Below are 26,838 nucleotides of genomic sequence, written 5' to 3' on the forward strand. Positions count from 1 at the left end.
CGACTTCCACTCAGGTCATGATCTCAGGTTCCTGGGTTTGAGCCCCTCATCAGGCTCTTTGCTGATGGCTTAGAGTCTGGAGACTGCTTCAGATTCTGTGTCTCCTTTTCTCTCTGCCCCAACCCTGCTCACGTTCTCTCTCTCTCAAAAATAAAATAAACATTAAAAAAAATTTTTAAAGAATACGTTTAGCAAGCTAAACACAGTATAGTCAGATTAGCAAACGTTGAAATCCACTGGGAAAACCCTTTGGGAACTTGTATTTACTGATTGTGCAAGGCTGAGAAGTTTTTGTTTAGGCTAAGGATTTTTCAACAATTCTGTGAATGCTTAGCTTTTGTAGTAACAGCAACAACAAAAACTGATTGTGGTAAAACCTCTGATATTACGGGATTATATGAGAAGAAAACTGGGGTAGAGAGAAAAGAAGACAGTTGTGTTGTAGATGTGAAGGCAGAGAAGAGTCACTGTGTCTGTCACAAGGCTGGATAGGAAACCTTGGTCAGACCTGGGAGAGAAAGTTTCTTATCTTAGGTTTTTGGAGTTAATACACGTATCTTCTTTATTCACTTGGAAAATGGCAACCTTTCCATAAAGATCACATTCCTAAGCAGATGCTTCCTCTGTCTCATTCTAAAGGATTCCAAAGTTCCTTGAACTTCTGTTATGAGTTGACTTTCATGGCAGCTCCACTATGGTAGGTGGTTACAAAGAGAGCCTGACTTTGTTGTTGGTGTAGAATGCCTTTCTGAGACTTCAAAAGGTCAGATTTTAAATATACATATATATTTTTAATGGAATGAGAAAATGAAGCTCTTTATAGTGTGGTAGTAGAACATGAAGTCATGTTACCTTGCAGTGAAGAAAATAAGCTATGTAGGCTTTATATTAAGGACAGTAGGTATTTATACTGCTTCTTTAATGATGAAAGTCTGGAAACTACCTAAATGCCCAGTAGTGCAGGATTGAATAAGTAAGTTATCTTAAGTTCATGCAATATGGAATGCAGTCCATTCTCACCCACACATACACCATTTGATCTAAAGAAAACGACTTTGATATATATACGTTGTTTTAAACATATGTTTAGAAGCATAGAAAATGTAGGGACTTTTTTTATTGTGATAAAAATACACAACATAATTTACCATATTAGCCAGTTTTACACATACAGTTTAGTGGCATTAAGTACATTTATTCACATTATTTTGCAGCCATTACCATCATCCATGGTAGTGAACTTTTAGTTTATTCATTTTTGCATTATTTGCATCTTTTACAAGAATGTATTGATCTTATTATAAAAATTGACTTAGATTATAACCCAAGGCTTTACACTAGCTCTGTGACCATGGACAAGTTTAATGTTTTTACCATTTGCAAATGAGGATAATTAATAGTACCTCTCATAGCATCATTATAAAGACTAAAGAAGTGTACGTATATGTTGATTCATTTGTATGTGACATGAAATAAGCACTATACTGAGTGTTGGCTGTTATTTTTGTTGGTTACATATGTGATCCTAAGGGTGTGAAGGGTAAAACGAGACTTCAAAACCACATAACGTGCCGCATGTTGTTTTATAATTTAGACTCTGAATAGGGTTTAGACTTGAAAGTATAAATAAAGTAATATTCTTAAAAACAGACATACATTTCTGAAAGATGTACAGTTTATAAAAGTAATGAATACAGGAGCCCCTGGGTGGCTCAGTTGGTTGAGCGTCCAACTTCGGCTTAGGTCATGATCTCACGGTTCGTGAGTTTGAGCCCCGCGTCTGTCTCTGTACTGACAGCTCTGAGCCTGGAGCCTGTTTAGGATTCTGTCTCCCTCTTTCTGCCCCTCTCCCACTCGTGCTCTCTCTCTCTCTGTCTCAAAAGTAAATAAATGTTAAAAAAAAAAAAAAGTAATGAATACAGATCATTTGCCTGCAATTGGTGAACCTCTCGGTTCTCATACAGTGTATGCTGGCACAATGGCGTTCTGTAAACGAGGTTGACATGTCCTGTGGTAAAAGTCGAGTCAGGATATTTTCTTACCAAAAAATAAAAGATAGTACTTTCTCAAGTTTAAGGTATTTTTTTCATAAATTTGTCCTAATTGTTAGTGATTGCTATTACTTGAAAAAGCAAAAACTGTTAACTGAAAAACTGGAAATACATATTTATACTCAGGCTTTTGCTTTTTTACCTTTGTTCCTCTTGATTGTAGTTTGTTCTAAAGGACATATGCTTCTGTCTGTGAATTTAAACTGCATATATATATATAGTTATAGTTATAGTTATAGTTATAGTTATATGGTTTTATTTCCTCCTAATAAAATGCTTCCTTGTTCACGATACAATTAAATATGTCTGTTTGATGGGGTTGTGTCCCTGTCCCCAGCTCTGCAGCTCATGGATGATGGTACCACTGGCTCACATGTCCTTGTTGAGTTTCTTAACTGAGATGTTGTAGATACCACAAAGATGATGTTCCTTTAATTTTGTTTTTAATGTAGAATACCTTGTCCTTTTAAAATATTTTGTTTCTGGTTCATATTTACATGATGTAAATGGAATGTGGAATGGACTGGAAAACATGAAATAGCTCTTTAAAGATGCCTGACTTCAAAATGAATGTTGCCATTTGTGGTTAGAAATGAAAACAAAAAACTTTCATGAGTCGTATTTGAATTCTTTTAGGTCATAGTTGTATCTTAGCTTAAAATTCTGTATATTATAAATTAGTATTATCTGTGCATTGTTTTATTGCTTCCCCTTTAAATTGTCCATGGTGCTTAATAGAGATAGAACATACAACACACACACACACATATATATATATAGAGAGAGAGAGAGTAAACCTATATTTTTTTTTGGTTCTGATAATATATCAGTGAAAGTGATTTAAAAATATTTGCAGTTGATCTCTTACAAACTAATCTTATGTGGGTTTTACAGTCTTTTAGAAATTAAGTAGTAAAAAATATTTCATTGACCCATTTATTCACTGAAATTAGTAATATGTGACTTACTGAGGCTTAAACTGGGAAATAAAATATAACAGTTTCTATAGTTATATTTTAAAAAAGAAAAGAAACCTGGGAGTTTCTGTGGTTTGTGGTAGAAATACCTAGTATGTGGAAGACCTTCCATTAGATTTGCCAAATATTGGAAACCTGCTCTGTGCAAGACATCTCACTCAACCTTAAAGAAATTTTGAAAGATGACTAATTTGCCTTTGAGGCAAAGAGAGATCAAAAAGATTGTAAATTATTAAACTAGAAGCTTGATTAGGACATGAGTCTCAAGATGATAAGGTTTTTGGGGGTGACAGTGGGGTTAATGGGGTCCAGACCGATGGCCAAGAAAGAATTCTTAAAGATGCTGTTGGTGCAAAACGGTGATTTTATTAAAGCATGGGGACAGGAGCGTGGGCAGGAAGAGCTGCCCTGGGATGATGAGGAGACATTGGTTATATACTTAGGAGTTGGGGGAGGTAAAGGCAAGGGGAAGTTTCCAGTGAGATTTTCATATGCTAAAGAAGACTTCCAGGATATTGGAGGCCTAGCTATTATCAAGCTAAGGTTGTTTTCCCTGTGGCAAAGCACTAGCATTAAGACAGTGGGGAGTTCTGGAGAAACATTTTACTCTGCCTGCCTCAAGTATTTGTCAATGGACTGCAAGTTACAAGGAAATTTAGTTCTGCCATTTCCTTCTGTCTTTGTTTCCCACATCACTATGGAGGGATGATGTTGGGGCTCCAGGAAACAGAGTCTATAGGTTTCTGGAGATTAGGCTATTGATAAGATTGCCTTTTTCCTATAGTTTACTAAGATATTCATGAATAGATGGAGACTCAGGTCTTGTAGGACTATGATCTCTATCAGTTAACCATTTTTTTTTCCCCTTTCCTTTGTTCTCAGGCAGCCAAGAGGAATATCACACATATCCCAACTGTGGGGGGGGGGGGGGGGGCAGGGTTGTGGCCTGTCAGCGTGCCTCATGCTCCCTCATCACAAGAGATTGGAGTGGGGACACTATTAAGTGTTAACTTGGTTGTGGCCACAGGAAAGTGTGTGAGATGTCCCAATCCCTGGACTGCGCTCACAAATTCTCTACTCCAACCCACTCCAAGTCTCACCTTTTATATTTTGTAAATTCTGCACTAATGTAAAAAGGAGAGACAAACTTTGAAAAAAGTTTTTTGAATGGTAGGTTAAGTAAAAAGCTGATATAGGATATTGTCACTCTGTCGGAGTTCCCTTCCGGGTACAGCTCAGTGGCTCGGTACTGCCATCACTGAACGTGGCCATGCTTGAGTATACAGTGAGTTTATTTCAAAGTTTTATGGATACTTCCTACAGAATCAGTTTACACAGTGTATGTTTTTCCTTTCTATGTAGTTTTTTCCCTTATTGTAACTTTTTTTAACGCTTATTTTTGAGAGAGAGAGAGAGAGAGAGAGTGTGTGTGTGTGTGTGTGTGTGTGTGTGAGCAGGGGAGGGGCAGAGAGAAAGGGAGACACAGAATCCAAAGCAGGTTTCAGGCTCTGAGCTGTCAGCACAGAGCCCAATGTGGGTCTCAAACCAAGAACCACGAGGTCATGACCTTAGCCGAAGTTAGACTCTTAACCAACTGAGCCGCCCAGGTGCACCGCCCCCCCCCCCCCCATTGTAACTTAAGAATTCAACATTACAAACATCTTAAATCATCAGAATTTATTTCCAGCATAGGTAAACATGATATGAAGTGATGTCGTCTATCACACACACATGCAGGCATTCTTATAAGAACATGGTATGAAATGCCAGTTTAGTCAGTTATCTCAAAAGTAGTGTCTGTCTCATAAGGTTATGGGGATTAAATGAATTAATGTATGTACTCAGAGTAGTGCCTGGCATATAAAGAGCATCAGGATGCAGAATAACATGAATAGTGTAATACCATTTGTTAAAACAGGGTTTGGATATATTGTACCTAGAAACTGGTGAGTAAAGGATATTTTTGAGAGAATAAACAAAACTAGAAATAGTTTCTTTGGGAAAGAGGAGAGAACCTGGGGGGTAAAAGGGGGACATAAATCTTGTCAACCTTTTAACTGTTTTTAACCATATATTAATTTAAAAAATAATGTCATGTTTTAAGTAATTTAAGAGCATCTACTTTGGGATGAGAATCTGTGTTCTTTTCAGATGGCCCTGCCGAGGCACCAGTGACCAATGGGAACACAACCACGGTGCCATCCCTGAATGATGATCTGGACATCTTTGGACCAATGATTTCTAATCCCTTACCTGCAACGGTCATACCCGCAGCTCAGGTATGTAGTAAGAACATGGTTTTACATCATCACTGCTTATTTCCTTTTTGAAAAGCCTCAAAAGTTCAATTTTGAAAGAATTGTCTCTGAGCAGTCTCTGATTTGAAAGCTTACTGTTCTTTAGGCCAGGGGTTGACAAACTAAGCCTGAAGCTTGATTTTGCAAACAAAGTTTTATTGGAACACAGCCATTCCATTTATTTACATATTGCCTGTGGGTGCTTTTACATCACGAAAGCATATTAAATAGTTGCAACACTCTTTGACCCAAAAGGCCTAAATATTCACTGTTTGAAGTGTGCTGACTCTGGCTTTAGGCAAACAGTGGTGTTTAGAGTGAATAAGTGGGAAAATTAAGACTATTTCAACCTTGCCAGAGATTAACTCGGTAACTTCAGAGGTTTTAAAGTTAACCATAGGTGTATAAATATTGATTATATAAGCTAGTAGTTCTATTTTTATGCTCTATTGAGCCATCCTCAAGATAGTTTATTTCTGGTTGCAGAAAAATCAAGAATAAGAAATTGTAGCAAATTAAGTACTCCTATTCTTTCTTATGAAGATAGTTGTTTTAAGTTAGCCTTAAAATTGTTTTATTATTGAAGTATAGTGGACATACAATGTTTCTACTTTTAAATTTTTTTAAAAATTATTTAGGGCAATATTAATGATCAGGATTTTTTTTCACATTGATGATAAAGAAATTTTGAATTCTGTTCCTGACGTTACATTTTGCCTTTATTCCTTTTTTAAAAATTGTAAGTTGTTTAATACTTTAAATATTTTTTCAGCTTTATTGAGGTATAATTGACAAATAAGATGGTAAATATTTACAGTGTATATTTCACTTCCACCATCAAGTTAATTAACACACCCATCACCTCACATATTTACTTTTTTTGGTGAGAACTTTAGTTTTTTTTCTTTACAAGTTTCAGTTACACAATACAGTATAATCAACTGTAGTCATATTAGATGTCCTCAGACCTTACTTGTTTTATAACTGAAAGTTTGTATCAACCTCTATTTTTTGTCCACTCCCAAGCTCTGGTAACCACCATCTATGAATTCAACTTTTCTTTTTAATTCCACATACAAGTGATCCCATCAAGTATTTATCTTTTTTGAAGGTGAATATATTAACTTTTAGGAATATAGGGTACTCTTAAGCATACAACTTTAAAATTCTATTTTAAATTTATACTTTATAAATGAACAACAGTGTGTTTTGGTACAGCATAATTTTTGAGGTAAAATATTTCTTTTTCTCTAGAAAAACTGAGCCAAATGAAAATTGTTTGGGTGGAAAGTTTTAATAAGAACTTATGTCTTATTAAGAAGACTAATTGCTTATACTTTTATTATGCATTTTTTTGTTATGATAGTCGTAATTACCACTAGAATTGAGCAAATAAATGTCTTAGAAATTAGCTTATCAAAATTGCAGCATTAATGTTTATTTTCAGAAAAGATAGCTTTGTTTTTTGGCTTTGTTCCTTCTCCCCTACCCCAAAACATAAAATGAGGGACTGTTACTACTATTGTTTCAATTAACATTAATTACCTTGTGAATTTGTGCAGGCATGGGTATGCATGTGATAATAAAAATTGTCTAATGCTAATGTTTTGGCTTCAGAAAGAAGCATTAGGTTATTTGACAATCTGAGCACGAAAAGCAGTTTCTTTTGGTCTAGCATTCTAGTGAGGCTGTTTTATCTGCTAAACTTCTTTGGATTCCATTGGAGTATGTGAGTTGCTTTGCAACCACGCAGAGAATTAGACCCTACATCTGAGGCTTCAATGTACTTAATGTGTTCTTTTCTGTATCAAAGCAAGTGGAACAATGCAGACTTCATTTAACTCTTAAGTAGCACCATGACCACAATACGGGGTGCGGCTTCTACCTTTATGAGGGATTGGTTGGTCTGGCCTTCATGCTTTGTGCATTCTGCATCAGCCACTAAGAGTTACAGAGTTGATTTTTTAAATCCCATCTGATTCTTTTTTTAGAACATTGATTTTGGACCAAAACTGTGCCAGTTGTATTGAGCCCTATAAAATATTGGGTGAGCAGAGTTATCTTTCATTGAACTACATGCAAAGATTAAAACCCAGACATGTTTTCAAAATGTCTTTGAAAATGGGGAGGGGGAAAGGCAGGTTAAATTACACATTTTATACATATACTCTAGCTATGTAACTTACTAATTTTGGTGAGTTTCTATTATGTAAAATTTGACAGAAATAGGAATTACTCTGAACCCTATACTCTTTCAGTCCTGATTTTACTCATAGTAAAAATTATATTAAAAGATTTCCCACTCATGTGAAGACGAGAGAGATTTACCTGTTTGGCTGTGTAGTTTTCTGAAGGAGGTTGGAAATACTCATCTGACCAGAATGCACATGTATTTTGGGGGTTCCCAGGGAATCATTCCAGAGTCCTCAAAGGTGACTTACAGAAGCCATCCCTTTCCTTCTATCTCTAATACACATAAACCAACAGTACCTAGACCTGTACAGGTGCTGCCTTGACCTTGGATAAGCCTTAGGATCCCAACAGCCAGAGAGAACCTTTGGTTTAGGGATTCTGCAGCCTCTCAAAGTGTAAATTGACAGACAAAAGTTGTTCTCCTTTAATCCTGGAGTTACACTGCTGTCAAATAGAGCACCAAAAAATAAAAAACAGACATAGGAGTGATTACTAGTCATGCTATGTGGTTTGGCTGTTTTTAGACTGTGACCACATTGAGGTAGATGTTCCATTTTACGTACCTTCATCAGAAGAAATACACGTTTAGAGCATGTGGATATTAGGCTGCTCTAGTATAAGACTGTGGTTTCATTTTCTGTGGTTTTAGTCACTTACAGTTTGGAAGCAGATGATCTTTCTTCTGATATATCACCAGGTGATCAGTAGTAGCTTAACACTTGTCACGGTGCCTCACTTGTCATTTACCTCACTTCATCTCATCACGTAGGCATTTATCATCTCACATCATAAGAAGAGTACAGCATATTTTGAGAGACCACATTCACATAACTTTTATTATAGTATATTAATTGTTCTACTTTATGCTCTCTGTGCCTAATTTATAAATCAAACTTTGTCATAGGTGTGGATGTATAGGAAAAAAAACCATACGTTTCGGTACTATCCATGGTTTCAGGCATCCCCAGGGTACTTGGAATGTACCTTGGAAAGTGTATGGGGGTGTGGTGAGGGCGACTACTATAATAGGTTTCCCAGCCATTGTGGATTTTCCTGTAGTTTCATCTCTTCCACAGGGAATAGACCTCAGGATTTTGAGCAGGTTCTTAGACTGAACAGAAACTAAACATTATGAAAAGATTACTTAGTGAGATGGTTGCTTCATTACCTAACAACTTAAATATTGTGTGCTTAATTCTGCCATTGTGCAGAGCACTTCTAGTGGTCATCAAGCAACTCTGTAAGGTTAGAAGTCCTATCTCCAAGTTTACAGACGAGAGTAGAGATTAAGTGACAGTCTCAGGGCACAGTGTAGCAAGCAGTGGAACCAGAGTTCTAGTCCTGGCAGGCTGGCTCCAGTGCACTTGCTCTTAGTCTCTGAGAGTTTCTGCTGCATCGCTGGTAGTTAGGTAATATTTTATTCCAGTGCATTCCCATATTTGGTATTCCACTGTGTCCGAGTCCTTACACATTTCAGACTTTCTGCAAAACGCAGTGACTTTTCTATCTCAAAATGCTTGCTTAATTTGTCATAATAGATTCAACTATTGTTCTCCTTAAATTTGTGAATACAATGCTTGGATGGTAATTTACTGCTAGTTTTTTTTAGCCAAGATGTTAAATGTTTGATTTTTTAAAAAACTAAGGCAAATTTGTTTACAGGATCTTTAACTTCTACCTACTACTCACCTTATTCTGTAGTTTGAGAAGACCCTTACCCAGTTTCTACCATTCTTCTTAGAATTCTTTGAAAGTCTTCATATCTAAAACAATTTCATGTAAACAAATGTGAATGTGATTGAATAAATGGCTGCAGAGATCATTAAAGTGAAGTTATTAGCTGTGATTGTATAATCTGTGTGCAGATATAGGTTAAGTGAACATTTTTCTTTTGTATTAAATCTGAATGTTTATTTCTTTTTTCCAAAAGTGGAATGAAGATATGGTTGAGAGTATAGGTGAAGTTTTGCTGTACTTCATTTCTGGATAGACTAGAAACATTCTACTATGAGGTTAAAACTGATCTAGATTAGGTTTACAAAAATATGATGCAGCTTTTGAAAAACAAAGGCTTTTCTTTTTTTTTCAAAGACAAAATCAGCCTTTGAAAGACCCTCTTGCAGTCTGCTGTAGTTCTTTATTCTAAGGGATACCAGTTCCTTGAAATAGTTGAAGTGGATCCCCAGCATCTCCCACGAATGGTGGTCCTCACACAGCAGCCACATACTATTGTTGAACCCACTGTGATCAGGATGTGATGGGCAAAAATGCAGTGTCAGTTTAGCAGGTAAACACAGTTTATTATGAAAGAGCTTTGATCTAGTTCTCTCACATTAACAGATTTAAAATAGGAAACATTGTACCTTTATCCTAGATGTTGGTTTTGTGTGGGTTTGTGAATGATCCCGATGTCACCATATTACCTTCTACAGTTGTGTAATTTCTAATTCATTTAGATTTTAAGGAAGGGATGAACTATGTGTTAGTATGCAGAATTTGACAGTTTGTTTTGGTATTTGTCTCAGGGGACGCCCTCTATACCTGCGGCTGCCACTCTGTCTACAGTAATATCTGGGGATCTGGATCTCTTCACTGAGCAAGCTACAAAGTCAGAAGAGGTAGCAAAGAAACAACTCTCCAAAGATTCCATCTTATCTCTGTATGGCACAGGAACCATTCAGCAGCAGAGTACCCCTGGTAATTCATTTTCACATCTGCTTTCAGTGAATTGCAGTAACATTACTAGAAGTATACCCTTTGTATAATATTATTTCTTCCTAATTTTCCATGTACCAGGTGCTTCTTTGCAATTTGTGCAACTACAAAACTGGTATGAAGCATTAGAATTAAAAAGCATACACAGGATTCACAAAACTTTATTTAGAAGTAACACACTGTTCACATATCACTTAATATTGTTTCACAAGCTTACAGGACATGGATTATTTTTGAAGAATTATTTTGATTTGCATGAAGTTTACAACTTTGTGTACAGTATGGTATTTTCTCTGTAAGTAAACAATAACCAATCTGAATTATCACATGAATTCCAAAACTGAGTTTTTAATAATTATAATGAAAGACTAGCACAGTAAGATCTATTGTTTACATAGTTTGTCAAATGCACTCCTTCTAAAATAATGAGCTGGAATTCTAGGACACTTGCTTCCATTAAAGCCAGACACCATCAGCTCTCAGTTGTGTATCTGATAGTGGGAGACAAGCTGTGCAAGTCAGCACAAACAGCACATAATCTCATGCTGTGGAGTTTATATGGCTATTGCATAAGATATATCTAGCCTAAATTTGCTCAGGTTTGTAACTGATTTGTGTGCATTTTGGAAGTAACCAGCTCTGAGGTTGTGAGTCGGTCTGAGCAGTAGGAGCAGATTGGAATTAAAATTTTTGCTGTGGGTTCTTCAGAAAGATGGTGATCCTTTTTCTGTGATCATAGAGGTGAGTGCAACTGTATACAGTAGCCCTGCTTTCTTCATTCATTTTCTTTTCATGGTTCTTAAAATGCAGGTGTGTTTATGGGACCCACAAATATACCATTTACCTCACAAGCACCGACTGCATTTCAAGGTTTTCCACCAATGGGCGTGCCTGTGCCTGCACCTGCAGCTCCTGGTCTTCTAGGAAATGTGATGGGACAGAGTACAAGCATGATGGTGGGCATGCCCATGCCCAATGGGTTTATGGGAAACGCACAAACTGGTGTGATGCCACTTCCCCCAAATGTGGTTGGCCCCCACGGAGGAATGGTGGGACAGATGGGCGCGCCCCAGAGTAAGTTTGGCCTGCCGCAAGCTCAGCAGCCCCAGTGGAACCTCTCACAGGTAGGGGGTCATTTACTCTCCAGCGTCTCCAAAATCAAAGAAATGGGATTCATTTTCTGAATGGTTTATTTAAAAATAACAACATGGCAGAAAAATCTGAGTAAGGATAATGTAATCAGATGGGACTTGTCTATAGGTATCATGAAGTTACATCAAACAGACAAGTGAGCTGTCACTGCCCTTATATTTAGAGTATTCTGTAAAGCAGTGTTAAGCATTTTTTCATTTCAGATTATAATACTGGTGAACATCCTGTTTGTAACAGCTGGAAATTATCTTGGGCATCTTGAGAGACTTCCTCTCTGCTACTTGTGAAATTAGCACCAAGCTTCAACCCAGCTCCCTGGTGGGGCATTTTTATAGTCCACTTAGACCTGCCTATGTTCACTACTAAGTTGGGGGCAGGGAGTGGTTTCCAGTCTCAAAGCACTATTTTGTAAGGGATCTAGGCTGTTCTTCATGTCATATGCCTACTGCCCCTGCTTTATAAAAGTTTGTTTAAAAACCTTTGTACAGTTGAGTTTCCTTTTTACTTATGGACAAGTCCATATCTGTCTCAGACATCCCCTTACATTATAAAATCCCATTTCTACTTGTAAAACTTTTTTCAAATCAGTCTATTTTAGTGCTCCACTCTGACTTTTCTGCATAGACAAAGACCCTTAGATTTAGCTTCATGCTCCAGCCTCTCTTTCCCTTACAGTTCCTATTTGGTGTTCCTCTAGCACTGGGGGGAAATCTTGGTTTCTGTTCAGCTGTTTTACCTTGAGAGCGTTCAGAGAATAGTCTATACTGATAGTTAACATTACTAAAAATCACTGTACATCCTGTGAATGCTTTTACTATCACATTTTAAAGATTTTTTTAAGTACTCTCCACACCCAGCATGGGGTTTGAACTTAAACCCCGAGATCAAGAGTCACATGCTGTACCAACTGTGCCAGCCAGGAGCCCCTACTGTCATTGTGACATTGGTGTCCACCCTCTGGGAACCTTAAGTACCAAATGTCAGTAACAGCTTTTGTGTAGCCAAAATACTGAAGTACACGCAGCTCAAAGTTAAGGTGCTAGATGAACCAGTAAGGAGTTAACGTTGGCCTTTACTTTCAGGCGTGCTGAGGGGTGCTGCTGTTTTCCAGCACCCCTCAGTGGAATCTGTTGGCCAATGAGGTGGTTTACAACCTTTAGTTGGTATGAAGACGTGGACACTATGCCTCATCAGCAATGTGGTGAACATTAGTGTCTTTGCAAGACCACTAAAGAACTTTATTAAGAATACATTCCAACCCTGAGCACAGATTTTTGAATCCACTCTGTACTTTGTGATAAATCTTGCCTTTCCTTTCCTTATCATCAGTCTTAGAAGAGAAGTACCATAGTGAAAGGGTTAGGATGCTTATATACATATATGATTCCAGTCTGGAAGAAAAACACAGGTCTTATACCTTATATAATGAAAATTAATTTTAGATGTTTAGTGGTTAAGCAAAAGAAAATGTATGCTTTACAGCCTTTTTTTAATACTTAGGAAGTATTTAGAACCACTTAAGATTTTAATGAAGACAGAATAATACCTGTCATAAACAGTATATAGTTTTGGAGTATTTGACTTTCTAAAATTTACTCAGTCCTTATAGTTAAAGCACAACATCCTGATATAGTTGAAAGTTAGAACAGTGGACTCAAATACAAATTCAAAGATTGCTTTGGTGTTTTTTCAGTTGAGGTTAATCTTTGGGGGACAAGAAATGGAGTCTTGAAAATGAATAAATAGGATTGAGATCACTTTATGGACAATGCTAAAAAAAAAAGTGGAAGGAAAGAACAAGAAGGAAACAAAATAGCTATTTGCTTTCTCTAGGGAAATAATTGTTTGGTAGTCTACTTACACCCCTGTGCTTTGACTAATTTTCATATTGATGAAAAATACTTCTATAATTGCTATTAAACTTCATTATCTCTTTGACTAAATTAACCTCAAAGGCAGCTTCTAATAAATGTCTAACTGTGGCTCAAGAAACAAGAATTAAAAGTGAAGTAAACGTCCTAAAATAAGCCTTTAATGTTTCACAGATGAATCAGCAAATGGCCGGCATGAGTATCAGCAGTACAAACCCCGCAGTGGGTTTTGGCCAGCCCCCCAGCACAACAGCAGGCTGGTCTGGAAGCTCATCGGGTCAGACTCTCAGCACACAGCTGTGGAAATGAAAACTGCACTGCAAGTTTCATCCAGAACTACCACCTGACATTCCTTGCTAAAACGCATCTAGTTCCCCTGTTTATTCATGTACATATTTTTTTTCTTTTTCCCCATTTGTTCATATTAAGAATTATCTGACTGACCGTGTTGGTCTGTACAGATTAAATTTGATGTGAAAAGCAGGTTGAGAAACTATTTTATGTCAAGGGCAGCTTTGCTCATTTCCCATGATTTCGTAAACCACATTATTTGAGAAGCTGCTCAGTCAACTTGCATAATCAGTTTTACTCTCGATAAAAGTATAGCTCTAATGTTTGCATATAAGGGAAGTAGTTATCATGTTAGTGATACCTCTAACAGTATAAACCCCACCCCCAAATTAGCCAGTAATCCTGTAGGAAGGTACTGTATGATCAAATGTTTAATCATATAAATAGAATGTAAATGTGTCACTGAGCACTATTTTCTAGTGTATCAAAGTTCTTTTATTTCATCATTCACTTCACTGTGTTGTTGTTATGATGTGCTTAACAGGGAACGTGGCTAGTGAAAGGAAGATAAACCTGGATGTTACTACAAAACTTAGTTTAACGAATGTTTAAAGAACTCAAATTTTATCTGCCTCTCTTGTAATTTGGATCTCTTCTTATGTACATAGTGCTAATAACATGAAGACCTTTCTCTGCACTATATGCAAACAGGGTAACTAAACAAAGCCACTTTCAATCCTTGAAGGTATATCCAGGTTTATGACAGTAATTGTGTTTACATTTTATGGTGCCTAGTATTGACAAAATGTTATATCCCTATATTAAACAGATAAATCCATAGACCTTTTTATTTTTGTGGGTTTTATTTCCTACAATGTATACTGCCACCAACCATATGAAAATTACTTAATATTGCAAAGTGAGGAATTGGGAACATTTAGTCAACAAAATACCTGTCCTTTGTTTCTGAAACCAGTTCCACCAATTATAAGGCCAAATGGGAAAAAAAAAAAAAAAAGTACACAAGATACTCACAGTGTATCCCGCAGTGTCACTAGCTGTACTGTACAAAGAACTTCCAGTTTCATTGTAGGGAAAACATGCAGAACAAATGAAGACAAAAAACACACACTTTATACCATCCAGTCAGCCATGTTAACTGGCAAGCTCTGCTTAAACAGATGTCCATCAGATGACAGTAAAGGCTGCTGTACTGAAGTAAAGTGAACAATACCTGAATGTTTGGCAGCCTGACCTCCAAACGTCCTCTCCCACGTCCACCAGCCAGGCAAACTGCACCAGTTGCTGCTTCAGTTTCTTCAATTTACACCTCAATTTTCACCGTGTCCAGGTGGTACTTTGGCTCGTTGGCTAGATTAACCTTCTCTGTCCGAGTGTGCCACACGAGAACCTAGAGGGGAGGGAAATCTTTTGGGTAGCCATGCTTCTTAACGCTGACACTCAACAAGGTCAAGCAGCACAAGTGAAATGAATACCTTGGTGCAGTTATTTGCTTTTGGTTCCAGCTCTTCAACTGTTGTTATCTGTTTTAGAAAATCAGATTCTTGCATCCCTGGCTGGGATCCACGACGCTTAAATACGGCTTTTGGATTGGACAAGATGACTTGAAGACTGACAGCAAATCCTTTGTGAAAAGTGAGAAAAAAAAAAGACTTTAAAATAAAATAATTGGCGTACTTCTCTTTTTTCTGTAAAATTTTGGACACATCAGAAATTCTTCTACATGCCAAGTATGTGCCAGGTCTTGGCTCTCAGAGTTGAATAGTAGGAGCATTACATGTAGAAAGCAACCGGGGCACTGTGGTACGTTCAGTGCCACGACAGAGGTGCACGCACAGGGGCGGGGGGGGGACAAGAGCCACTGTAAAATACAAAGTCTAGGCTGTTGACAAGAAGCTGCTCGTTCGTAGAGGTCATCACAGCCCGGCCTTCGACACTCTGGGAATTGAGAACTAAATGGAAACACAGCTGCAGAGCATACAGACTTACCCTGTCCTCGGGGTGTAAGCCTGCCTGGGTATCCTGCCTGTTTTTTAACACCTTTATGTGTGCTCTCCTCAGAACCAGCACTGCTGCGATTTACTTTTGAGTTTAGAAGACTGAGGAGTACAAGTCAGTTAGCTAGAATATGAAAAATCTGTAATCATTTGGTTTAAATTTCTAATTTGGTTCAATCCGACAAGGGTGGGGTGGGGGGGGGGAGGTTTGGAAGTCAGTACAGGAGGTGTCCAGCCATTTGATAAATTTGGTTTTGGGGTTTAATTTTTTGAGGGAAACATTACTCTCAATTGCCTTCAATGGTTTGGTCATGAAAAATCATTACTATTGAATCTGGTTTAGGAAACCCTATGTTAAAGGCTTAGTCATTAAACACACTGCAAGCTTTCTCAGCAAGCAACTGCTGTTAACCTTTGTGGTTGTTTTGAAAGTCTGAGGTCCTGGACCTCTGCTCTTTATGACTAAGCTAACAATGAAGTTAGATACCCTCCCAGAGTCAAAGCTGCGAGGCCTGATCTCCAGGAACGTTCCTTAGCAACTTTTCGCCCTTTTCTACATTAACTGAATTGATTTATGCTTCTTTTTGCAAAAGCATAGTTAGCAAAGTAAGTTCCAAATGGTACTAGGCAGTAAGTAATTGGGGAGTTGTGAGAAAACCACAAGCAGTATTCTCATCACTCCACATGCCAGACTGGGCCACTTCCATGTTCTAGACCCTGCCCTCTTCACAGGAAAGTCTCCCACTAAGCTAGCTCCCCACAAACACAACTTGGCTCAGCACCTGCTGAGTGAGGCAGAACAAGTAAAACAATCATGAAGCATTAGCCTGAGGACTGGCCCAGTATCTCCCACCAGTCCTGGAGGGTGGCGGCACATTCTAGCAGAAAGAACACTGAATTTAGAGTTAACAAGCCTTTTGATTTTGCCTAGATCCTTGTACTTGGGACACTGGCCAAGTCACTGAAACTTTCTTGATCCTAAAGCTTTCCCATTTCCTCATCTGCCAAGAGGGGTGTGACACCTTGTCAGCTCAGTGTGTCATGTAAAATTAGCAAATGGAAAGGCCCCACTAACTGCACAGCACTGTTCATGAGGTACTATGGTATATACATAAAAATACCATTAGAAACATGAAGGGCAGGTGGCACTGGCTGCCATCTATGGCCAGAGAACAGGGTTTACAGGGAAAGGGCCTGTGAAAGTGGTGGCAGAACCAGGCCACTAGCATTTCACACCACTTGGCTAAGGAGCCTGAAGCCTTCCCCAGACAGCCAAAACAGCCACAGACCTCTTCAGCAAAAAGCCAGAAGTTCAGATTCACACATAAAAAGTAACCTTTCTAACTGGTGATTTTTGTGCTCTAGGAGGCCTTGCCTTTTTTTTTTTTTTCCCCATGTACTTAAAAATAAGTTTCATACTTTTTCTACAGTTGAGGGTCTGCCCTTCTCCATCACTGAAGCTCCTGGTATATTTTTCACATGGCTTCAAGGTACTAATTGTATTTCCCCTTTCTTAAAATTAAAGAACAAAGAGAATCCGGGGCGCCTGGGTGGCTCCGTTGAGCGTCCGACTTCAGCTCAGGTCATGGTCTTGCAGTTCGTGAGTTCGAGCCCTGCGTCAGGCTCTGTGCTGACAGCTCAGAGCCTGGAGCCTGCTTCGGATTCTGTATCTCTCTCTCTCCCCCTCCCTTGCTCATTCTCTGCCTCTCTCCGTCTCTCAAAAATAAATAAATGTTAAAAAATTAAAAAAAAATAGGATCCAAACCATACAGAAGTCGTTCTGAAAATGTGAAGCCAGTTTGATTTCCTTCATTTTCCCAGAAGTCATTTTTTTCTTTTAAAAAAAAATTTTTTTTTTAATGTTTATTTATTTTTGAGAGAGACAGAGACAGAATGCGAGTGGGTTAGGGGCAGAGAGAGAGGGAGACGCAGAATCAGAGGCAGGCTTCAGGCTCTGAGCTGTCAGGACAGAGCCCCACACGGGGCTCGGACTCACGAGCCGTGAGATCATGACCTGAGCCAAAGTCGGATGCTCAACCGACTGAACCATCCAGGCACCCCTTCCCTGAAGTCTTTAACACATTCATCATGGTGACCACTCAGAGATTCAGATTAAGTGTAGTTTCTTGCTTTCCTTGGCTCGGGAATACCTTCTAGCTCTTAGAGTTACACAGCACAATCTACCAACTTAAGCAAAGCTGCCAGCCAGCTGTGAAGCTAGACACTGTTTTGCTGTGGGGCCCTTTCCTGGCCTCACTGGAGAACAGGGTGCACCTGGCAGGCCAGCACCCTGGAGAGAGATTTTCCCGGGTGGCTCACCGCAGCAGCAAAGTGATTTTCTATGATCTAATACAAAAGGGGGAGGGAGGCAATTCAGAGGCTTTTCAATCTCCTACTTTGCCCATATGCCCCTGCTGGGTGAGCTCTTTAAAGGAAGCTGGTCACAGCCAGCCCCAGGGACTACACACTACCCAGGCCCACACCCTGGGTTGCCTTTCAGGGAATCATGACGTGCTATGAAGCTGGGAGAGTTCTCCCTATGAGAGCAGGACAAGGAGTTTTTAAGCTCCTCAAACCACTGCTTCCAACCCAAGATGGAGACCTTGGGTTTTCTTAATTTCCAAGTATTTATGCCTCAAGTATTTTATGTGCCCTTCCTTTTTTCTAGTGAAATTAATTTAGCTTTAAAGATGTTTGCAGTAGCTTTTGAGATACTGGGAGCCTTACAAAAAAACATGGGACTAGGATTCTCTGTCCTGGTCAGCTGTATAAAAAATAAAATGCAAATGAAAACTGGCGATTCACTGTGAATGGCTTGTTCAAGTGAAGTAGAGATAGGGTCCCTAATGTAAGTATGTATGTATCCCCTATGTATGTACGTGTGTGCGTGTATATGTGAATGTGTGTGTAATAAATGTGTTAGACATACATAAACGTAATCTAATACTTATTTTTTCTAATACCTAGCAACATAAAATTCAAAATGCCTGAGCTACAAAAATTACCATGTATACAAAGAAGCAGGAAAATACAACCCCAAATATACCCTATATGTTCAAAAAGGGGAAAGATTGAGCATGCTAAGGAGAGTAATGGAAGATACAAAAAAAAAAAAAAACCCAATGTGATCTCACTGTTGTGAAAAATATACTGGCTGAGATTAGCAGCTGATAAATCATTGCAGAATAAAAGACTAGTAAACTTGAAGAATGAACAATAGAAACTACCAAAAGGACACACAGGAAAATATCAAGACAGACAGACATATCAAGACAGACACACACACACACCCCCAAAGAAACTGAATGAAAGGTTTGGAAAGAGGGATAGGAGAAAAAAAAATGAAAAAACTGAAAACTTACTAAATTTGGAAATCAGTAAGGATATGTAACACTTGACCTGACATAAGATGCGCCACCAAACAATACAGAATCCACAATCTCCAAGTACACATGGGACATTATCAAGATAGGCCACATAGTCTGGGCCAGAAATCAAATCTCAATAAAGATGAAAGAATTCAAATTGTACAAAGTGTTTCTCTGACCACAACAGAATTAAAATAGAAATCAATAACATGAAGCTATCTGGAAAATCTCCAAATATTTGGATACCAAACAATGTAATTCGAAATAGACTATGGATCTAAGAAACCAAAAGGGAAATGAAAAAGTGGTTAAATGAATGAAAACAGTGGGATGCATCTAAAACAGTACTTAGATGGAAAATTAATTTTTTAACAGCTATAAACAAATTTATTAGATAGGAAGGGTAAGTTCCTACACCTTTTTATACTTAAAAAAAAAAAAAAGGAGCAAATAAAACCCAAAATGAATAGAAAATAGCTCATAATAAACCTATGAGCTAAAATCAATGAAATAGAAAATAGAGAAGATCAGTGAAATAAAAAGCATGTCCTTTGAGAAAAGAAGTCAAGAAAATTGATAAATATCTACCCATACCTATCAGAGGGGGAAAATAAGTCCTAAGTTACCAATACTGGGAATATTGGTATGTATTCTACAAATATAAAATGATAATAAAGGAGTATTAGAAAAAAACATTATGGCAGAAAATTTGACAACTTACATAAAAATGGACAAATTCCTTGAAAGAAACAGCTATCAAAGTTCAGTCATGAAGAAATAATCTATGTAGCCCCATATCAATAAAGAAATTAAATTTATAGTTCAAAATTGCCCACACCATCCCCCCCCCCCAACCCAAACCAAAATAAAACTGAGAAAACAAACTAACAAAAAACCTCCAGGCCCAAATAGTTTCACTGATGGTATCTACCAAATGTGTAAGGAAGAAGTATTAACTATTTGTATAGAAAATAAAAAAGGAAGGAACATTTCAAATCCTCTCAAGCCAGCCTTTCCCTAATACCAAAACCAAACAAGTATTAGGTAAAAAATAAAAAAGATTACAAGACAAGGTAAGATAAGAAAACTACAGGTCTAACAACCTTCATGAACACAGAAAAATTCTTAAAAGTTTTAGCCATTTGAATCCAACTATAAATCATGACCAAATGAGGTTTATTCCAAGACTGCAATGTTGTTTTAACATTTCAAAATCAATCAGTGTAATTCACCAACTTAAGATGTTATAAAAAAAGAAAAATCTATTGTAATAAATGTAGAAAACGCACTTGACAAAATCCAACATCAAGATTTTTAAAAAGCCACTCAGCAAACTAATTAAAGTGAACTTCCTCAACTTGGTAAAGGACATCTACAAAAAACCTATTGCCGATATTATATATACTTCATGGTGAAAGACAGTGTTAAAACCCCTGATGATTGCAATGAGGCAAGGTTGTCGCTGTCAACTTTTACTCAACAGTGTACTGGAGGTCCTAGCCATTGCAATAAGGAAAAAACAAACCAAAACCAGACAAACTGGAAAAAGAAAAAGCAAGTCCAGAAAATCTCTTCCTCTTTCAGCCATAAACACATCAGTAATGCTTATCAGTTCCTTCTGTTGTGTATCAACTTCCTCTTACCTCTGCATACTTGTCCCACTGGCATATTCTTTTCTAATTACACATAATCTAATCTTAAAAACAAGGGTGTTACAAACCAAACTTATTTCGAATTCTCACAGGATAGATTTTGGCAACATTACAGTTCAGCCACAATAAAGATACTAATGGCCTTTTTTCCTCCTGACGGTCAGCTCTGGCTAGTGATACTGGAATACTGTGCTCTTGACACACTTCTATTACTGGCAACAGGTCTGGTAATTTCAAAAGTTGGTCTCTACTCACTTGAAATAAAAAGAGACTATCAATTTCCAAATTAAAATGTATACACACACAGTTGTCTCAGGAATTGCTGAAGAAAGATGTGCAATGTGGCACCTCCTTCTAATTCTCCCTGAGGCGACCCCCTCTCCTTTCATATCTCTTCTTAGCAGAGCACATCCAGTCTTTTGCAGAGTGTGTGTGTCAATCTTCTGCACCCACCCACCCCCTTTAATGAGATATAATTCATACATGCCAAAATTTGCTCTTAAAGGATATGTGTGATTAAATGGCTTTTAGTATATTCATAACTCTGGGCACTTTTTTTTAGTTTACTTATTGGTTTTGAGGGCAGACGAGGTAGGGGCAGAGAGAGAGGGGGAGAGAGAATCCCAAGCAGGCTCCGTGCCATCAGCACAGAGCCTGACAAAGGGCTCAAACTTACCAACCGAGAGATCACGACCTGAGCCAAAACCAAGAGCCAGACACATAACTGACCAAGCCACACAGGCACCCCTGGGCACTTTAAAAAAAAAAAAAAAACTATCTGGGGCGCCTGGGTGGCTCAGTCAGTTGGGCGGCCGACTTCGGCTCAGGTCACGATCTCGCGGTCCGTGAGTTCGAGCCCCGCGTCGGGCTCTGGGCTGATGGCTCAGAGCCTGGAGCCTGCTTCCAATTCTGTGTCTCCCTCTCTCTCTGCCCCTCCCCCGTTCATGCTCTGTCTCTGTCTGAAAAATACATAAAATGTTAAAAAAAAAAAAATTAAAAAAAAAACCTATCTTTCTCTATTGAATGGCCTTGGCACCCTTGGCAAAAATCAACTGACCACAATGTGAGGGCTTATTTATGGTCAATTCTCTTCTATTGATTCATATGCTTATCTTTATGCCAGTGCCACACTATTACTGTACCTTTATATACTCAGTTTTCAAATCAGGAAGCATAAATCTTCCAACTTTGCTGTTTTACAAAATTGTTTTGGCTATTTGGAGTTCCTTGCTTTCCCATGTTAATTTTAGGATGACCTTGTCAATTTCTGAAAAAAGGGCAGCCAAAATCTTGATAGGAATTACCCCAAATCTACAGATTAATTTGGGGAATATTGTACCACTGGAGTAATATTATATCTTCTAATCCATAACACTGTCTCCTAATCCAGGAACATAAAATGTCTGTATACTTATTTAGTTCAATTTTTCTAAATGTTTTACAGTTTCCAGTATACAATTCTCATACTTTTTTTTATTACTAAGTATTTTATTATTTCTGACACTGTTGTGAATAAAACTGCTTACTGGTTTCCTTTTTCAGATTGTTCATTGCCAGTGTATAAAGGGGGCATCTAGGTGCCTCATTTAGGAAAGGTCTGACTCCTGATTTCGGTTCAGGTCAGTATCTCGTGGTTAGTAACATTGAGCCCCACATTGGGCTGTGTGCTGACAGCATGGAACATGCTTGGGATTCTCTCTCTCCCTCTCTCTGCCCCCCTACCACTGCTCATGTGCTCTCTCTCAAATAAGTAAAACTTAAAAAAAATGCATTTCATTTTCATATGTTGATCTTATATCCTGCAACCTTGCTGAATTTATTTACTAGCACGGATAGCTGTGTATGTATTCTTGAGGATTTTGTACATAAAAGATCATGCTATTGATTATTTAAGATATTTTACTTCTTCCTTTCCAACCTAGATGACTTTTATTACTTTTTCTCAATAATTACCCTAGCTACCACCTGTATTACAATGGTGAATACAACTGTCAAGAGGGATCACCTTTGTCATGATCTTTATGGGAAAAGCTTTCAGTCTTCAGCTATTTAAAACATTAGCTTTTTCATAGATGCCCTACATCAAATAAAAGATGTTCTTTCCCATTCCTCACTTACTGATCTGTCTAGTGTTTTTATCATGAAATGACATTGAATTTTGTCAGGTGCTTCTTCTGCATCTATTAATTTGATCAGGTGGTTTTTGTGGTTTGTTCTACTGATCATGGTACATTACATTGACTGACTTTTGTATATGAACTAACCTTACACTCCAGTGATAAATCTCACCTGGTTATGGTGTATAATTCTTTTTATATGTTGCTGGATTAACTCCACCAGTATTTTGTTTAGGAATTTTGCATCTATATTCATAAGGGATATTGGTAAGTTTTTTGCTTTGTGATGTCCAGTTTTGGGATCAGGGTAACAATGGTCTAATAGAATGACTTCAAATATGTTCCCTTCTTACTATTTTTTGGAAATGTTTGTGAATGATCAGTCTTAATTATTTTTTAAATGCTTGTTAGAATTCACCAGTAAATCTGGAACTGGGCTTTTCTCTATATAGGTTTCATTGATTACTAATTCAATCTATTTCTTACAGGTCTATTCAGATTTTCTATTTCCTTTTGAATCAGTTGTTTTTTTGTTTTTTGTTTATTTATTTATTTTGAGAGAGAGTGCATGTGTGTGTGGGAAGAGGGGCAGAGAGAGAGGAGAGAGAGAATCCGAAGCAGGCTCAGCACTGTTAGTACAGAGCCTGATGCGGGGCCCAATCCCATGAACCATGAGATCACAACCTAAGCCGAAGTCAAGAGTAGAATGCTTAACCAACTGAGCCACCCAGATGGCTTTTCAAAGCCCCTATGGAATGAAATATTATCTAAGATTTTTCTTTCTAATTTTTTGATTAGCTTATTGTTTGCCATAACTATTACCATTGCCTCAGGAATCTGCAATGACAATCAACATTTTGTTTTTACTTTTGTTTTTATTTAGTTTTTGTTTGAGGTTTTTGTTTTCCTATTTTTTATTTTTTAAAAATGCTCCCAGGAAAAGGCTGTTTGTACTGGGTGAGATCTGAGTGAAGTCAGATAAAGACAAGCTTGGAGAATGGGATTTTCTAAAGACCTGTTAGGTCAAATAATGGAAATTCTCTTAGAATGAAGCTTTGAATAAGTTCCAACCCTGTTCTTCCCTCCCAGTGACTGCTAGGATAAGTAGCTGTTGATTTTCAGCCTGACTCCAAGGCCACCGTGGAACTAGGGAGAAAGGGACAGGAATAGGGCAAGGTGACACAATGTAATACTGTTATTACCAACATTTAACCATTTTTCTTGAACAAATACTCCTCAGAGTGATGCACACTTTGGGTTAACTTCCACAGTTGTGAGAAAGTTGATTTTGATAATCACTGTTTTTATAGAAGATAATATTCAGAGGTCCTTACTCTGTCATTACCAATGATGTTCCTGCCTTTCTCTTTTTCAAACTCCCAATCCCACTGTGACCATTTCAGGAGAATAAGTTAGGAAGCAGCAGCCACAGTAATGTAGGGCATGAAGGTTAAAAATGGAAAACTGCTGAGGAATCAAAAAATGCCTTGAGACAAATGAGAATGGAAATACAACATACCAGAACTTATGAGATACAGCAAAAGCAGTTCTAAGGGGAAGGTTCTTAGTGATAAATGCCTACACAAAAAACAAAGATCTCAAAAAACCTTTTTTCCTTAAAGAACTAGAAAAAGAAAAAAAAATCACCAAAAGTTAGAAGAAGTAAGTAAATAGCAAAGACCAGAGCAGAAATAAATGAAATAGAGACTAAAAAGTTAATAGAAATGATAAATGAAACTAAGAGCTGGCTCTTTGAAAAGATAAACAAAACTGACAAACCTTCAGCTGGAATCACCAAGAAAGAGTGGGCTCAAATAAAATTATAAATAAAAGAGAAGGCTGTGGCTCAGTCAGTTATGTCTGACTGTGGCTCAGGTCATGATCTTACAGTTTGTGAGTTCAAGCCCTGCACTGGACTCTGTTCTGACAGCTCAGAGCCTGGAGCCTGCTTCAGATTCTGTGTCTTCCTCTCTCTCTGCCCCTCCCCCACCCACACTCCGTCTCTCTCAAAAATTCAACATGTTAAAAAATTTATTTTTAATAAAAGGCATTACTATTAACAAGACAGAAATGGAAAGGATAAGAAACTACTATGAACAAATACAGACTAACAAATTGGACAACCTAGAAAAAATGGATATTCTCCAGAAACATACAACCTACCAAGAATCATAAAGAAATAGAAAATCTGAATAGACCAATGACTAGTAAGGAGACTGGATCAGTAATCAAAAAACTCTCAACCAAATAGAAGACCAGATGGCTTCAATGATGAATTTTACCAAACATTCAAATGCTTCCAAACGTTTTATGAGGCCAGCAATACCTTAATTCCATAACCTGACAAGGTTACCACAAGAAAATTATAGGTATCTTTGATGAACATAGATGCAAAAATCCTCAACAAAATGTTAGCTAACTGAATTCAATAATAAAAAAGAATCAAGTGATCAAATGGGATATACTCCAGGGATGCAAGGATGATTCAATATCTGCAAATCTATCAGCGTGATCTACCAGACTAACAAAATGAAGGATGAAAATTATATGATCATCTCAATAGACACAGAAAAAGCATTTGACAAAATTCAATATCCTCTTGTGATAAAAACTCTCAACAAAGTGCATACAGATGAAATGTACCCCAACATAATAAAGGCCAGATAGGACAAGCCCACAGCTGACATCATACTTAATAGTGAAGAGCTGGAAGTTTTCTCCCTAAGTTCAGGAACAAGACAAGGATGCCCACTCTCACCATTTTTATTCAATATAGTATCGGAAGTTCTAGCCACAGTGATCAGACAAGAAATAAAAGTCATTCAAATTGGAAAAGAAGAAGTAAAACTACCATTATTTGCAGATGACATGATACCAAATATAGAAAAATGTTAAGACTCCACCAAAAACTGTTAGAATAAGTGAGTTCAGTAAATCGCAGGATACAAAATCAATATACAAAAATTTTCTCATTTCTATGTACTAGTAATGAACTATCAGACAGAGAACTTAAGAAAACAATCTCATTTACAATTGCATCAGAAAGAATAAAATGCCTGGGAGAAATTTAACCAAGGAGGTAAAAGACTGACATGATGATACAAACTGAAAACACAAATAAATGGGAAATTATTCCATACTAGGGATTGGAAGAATATTGTCAAAATCTCCAAACTACCCAAAGCAATCCAGAATCAATGCAATCCCTATCAAAATTCCAGTGACATTTTTCACAGAAAAGAAACAACTCTAAAATTTATGTGGAACCACAAAAGACCCTGAATAGGGGGTGCCTGGGTGGCTCAGTCAGTTAAGCGGCCGACTTCAGCTCAGGTCATGATCTCATGTTCCATAAGTTCAAGCCCCGCGTCGGGCTCTGTGCTGACAGCTCAGAGCCTGGAGCCTGTTTCAGATTCTGTGTCTCCCTCTCTCTGACCCTCCCCCATTCATGCTCTGTCTCTCTCTGTCTCAAAAATAAACGTTAAAAAAAAAAATTAAAAAAAAAAAAAGACCCTGAATAGGCAAAGCAACTTTGAGAAAGAAGAGTAAAGCTGGAGGCATCATGTTCTGTGATTTCAAACCACGTTACAAAGCTGTAGTAATCAAAACAATAAGGTATTTGCATGAAACAGATACATGGATAAATGAAACAGAATAAATAGCCCAGAAACAAACCCGTGCATTTAGGGTCAGTTAATTTAAGAAAAAGGAACCAAGAATATATACAATGAGGAAAGCACAGACTCTTAAATGGTCTTGGGAAAACCGGACAGCCACATGCAAAAGAATGACACTCAACCACTATCTTACACCATACACAAAAATCCACTCCAAATGGATTAAAGACTTGAATATAAGATCTGAATCCATAAAACTCCTAGACAAAAATATATGTGGTAAGCTCCTTGACAGCAATCTTGTTGATGACTTTTTGGATCTAATACCAAAAGTAAAGGCAACAAAAGCAAAAATAAACAAGTGGGACTATATCGAAATAAAAGGCTTCAGCCCAGTAGAGGAAACCATCAGCATGATAAAAAGGTGACCTACCCAAATGGGAGAAAATACTTGCAAATCACGTATGTACAGGGGCAAATGTCCCAAAATATATAAAGAACTCATATAACTCAACAGCA

At 37.7% G+C, this 26,838-nt stretch overlaps 2 protein-coding genes across 4 annotated transcripts in view; one reads left to right on the forward strand and one right to left on the reverse strand.

Moving 5' to 3' along the window:
* Positions 1–14,007, forward strand: part of SMAP1 (small ArfGAP 1) — a 202,700-nt gene extending 188,693 nt beyond the window's left edge. For both annotated transcript variants that reach the window (XM_047860688.1, XM_047860690.1), the window contains 4 exons: positions 5,180–5,307; positions 10,044–10,215; positions 11,044–11,357; positions 13,431–14,007. In XM_047860688.1, coding sequence (XP_047716644.1) covers positions 5,180–5,307; positions 10,044–10,215; positions 11,044–11,357; positions 13,431–13,565 — 749 coding nt within the window. In that variant the 3' untranslated portion in view covers positions 13,566–14,007. The remainder of the gene's footprint in view (positions 1–5,179; positions 5,308–10,043; positions 10,216–11,043; positions 11,358–13,430) is intronic.
* Positions 14,008–14,505: 498 nt separating this feature from the next.
* Positions 14,506–26,838, reverse strand: part of B3GAT2 (beta-1,3-glucuronyltransferase 2) — a 92,259-nt gene continuing 79,926 nt past the window's right edge. Inside the window, exons 3-5 of one of the 2 annotated variants that reach the window (XR_007152496.1) lie at positions 15,044–15,192; positions 14,782–14,958; positions 14,506–14,622 (exon numbers count right to left, since the gene is read on the reverse strand). Coding sequence is in view for 1 of the 2 variants with exons in the window: in XM_047860691.1 (XP_047716647.1) it covers positions 14,872–14,958; positions 15,044–15,192 (236 nt within the window). In the remaining variant the exon portion in view is untranslated. Of the gene's footprint in view, positions 14,623–14,734; positions 14,959–15,043; positions 15,193–26,838 lie in introns of those variants that run through there. The other variant, XM_047860691.1, reaches the window with a different exon arrangement.

The sequence above is a fragment of the Prionailurus viverrinus genome, chromosome B2 (assembly GCF_022837055.1).
Source record: "Prionailurus viverrinus isolate Anna chromosome B2, UM_Priviv_1.0, whole genome shotgun sequence".
Lineage (NCBI taxonomy): Eukaryota > Metazoa > Chordata > Mammalia > Carnivora > Felidae > Prionailurus > Prionailurus viverrinus.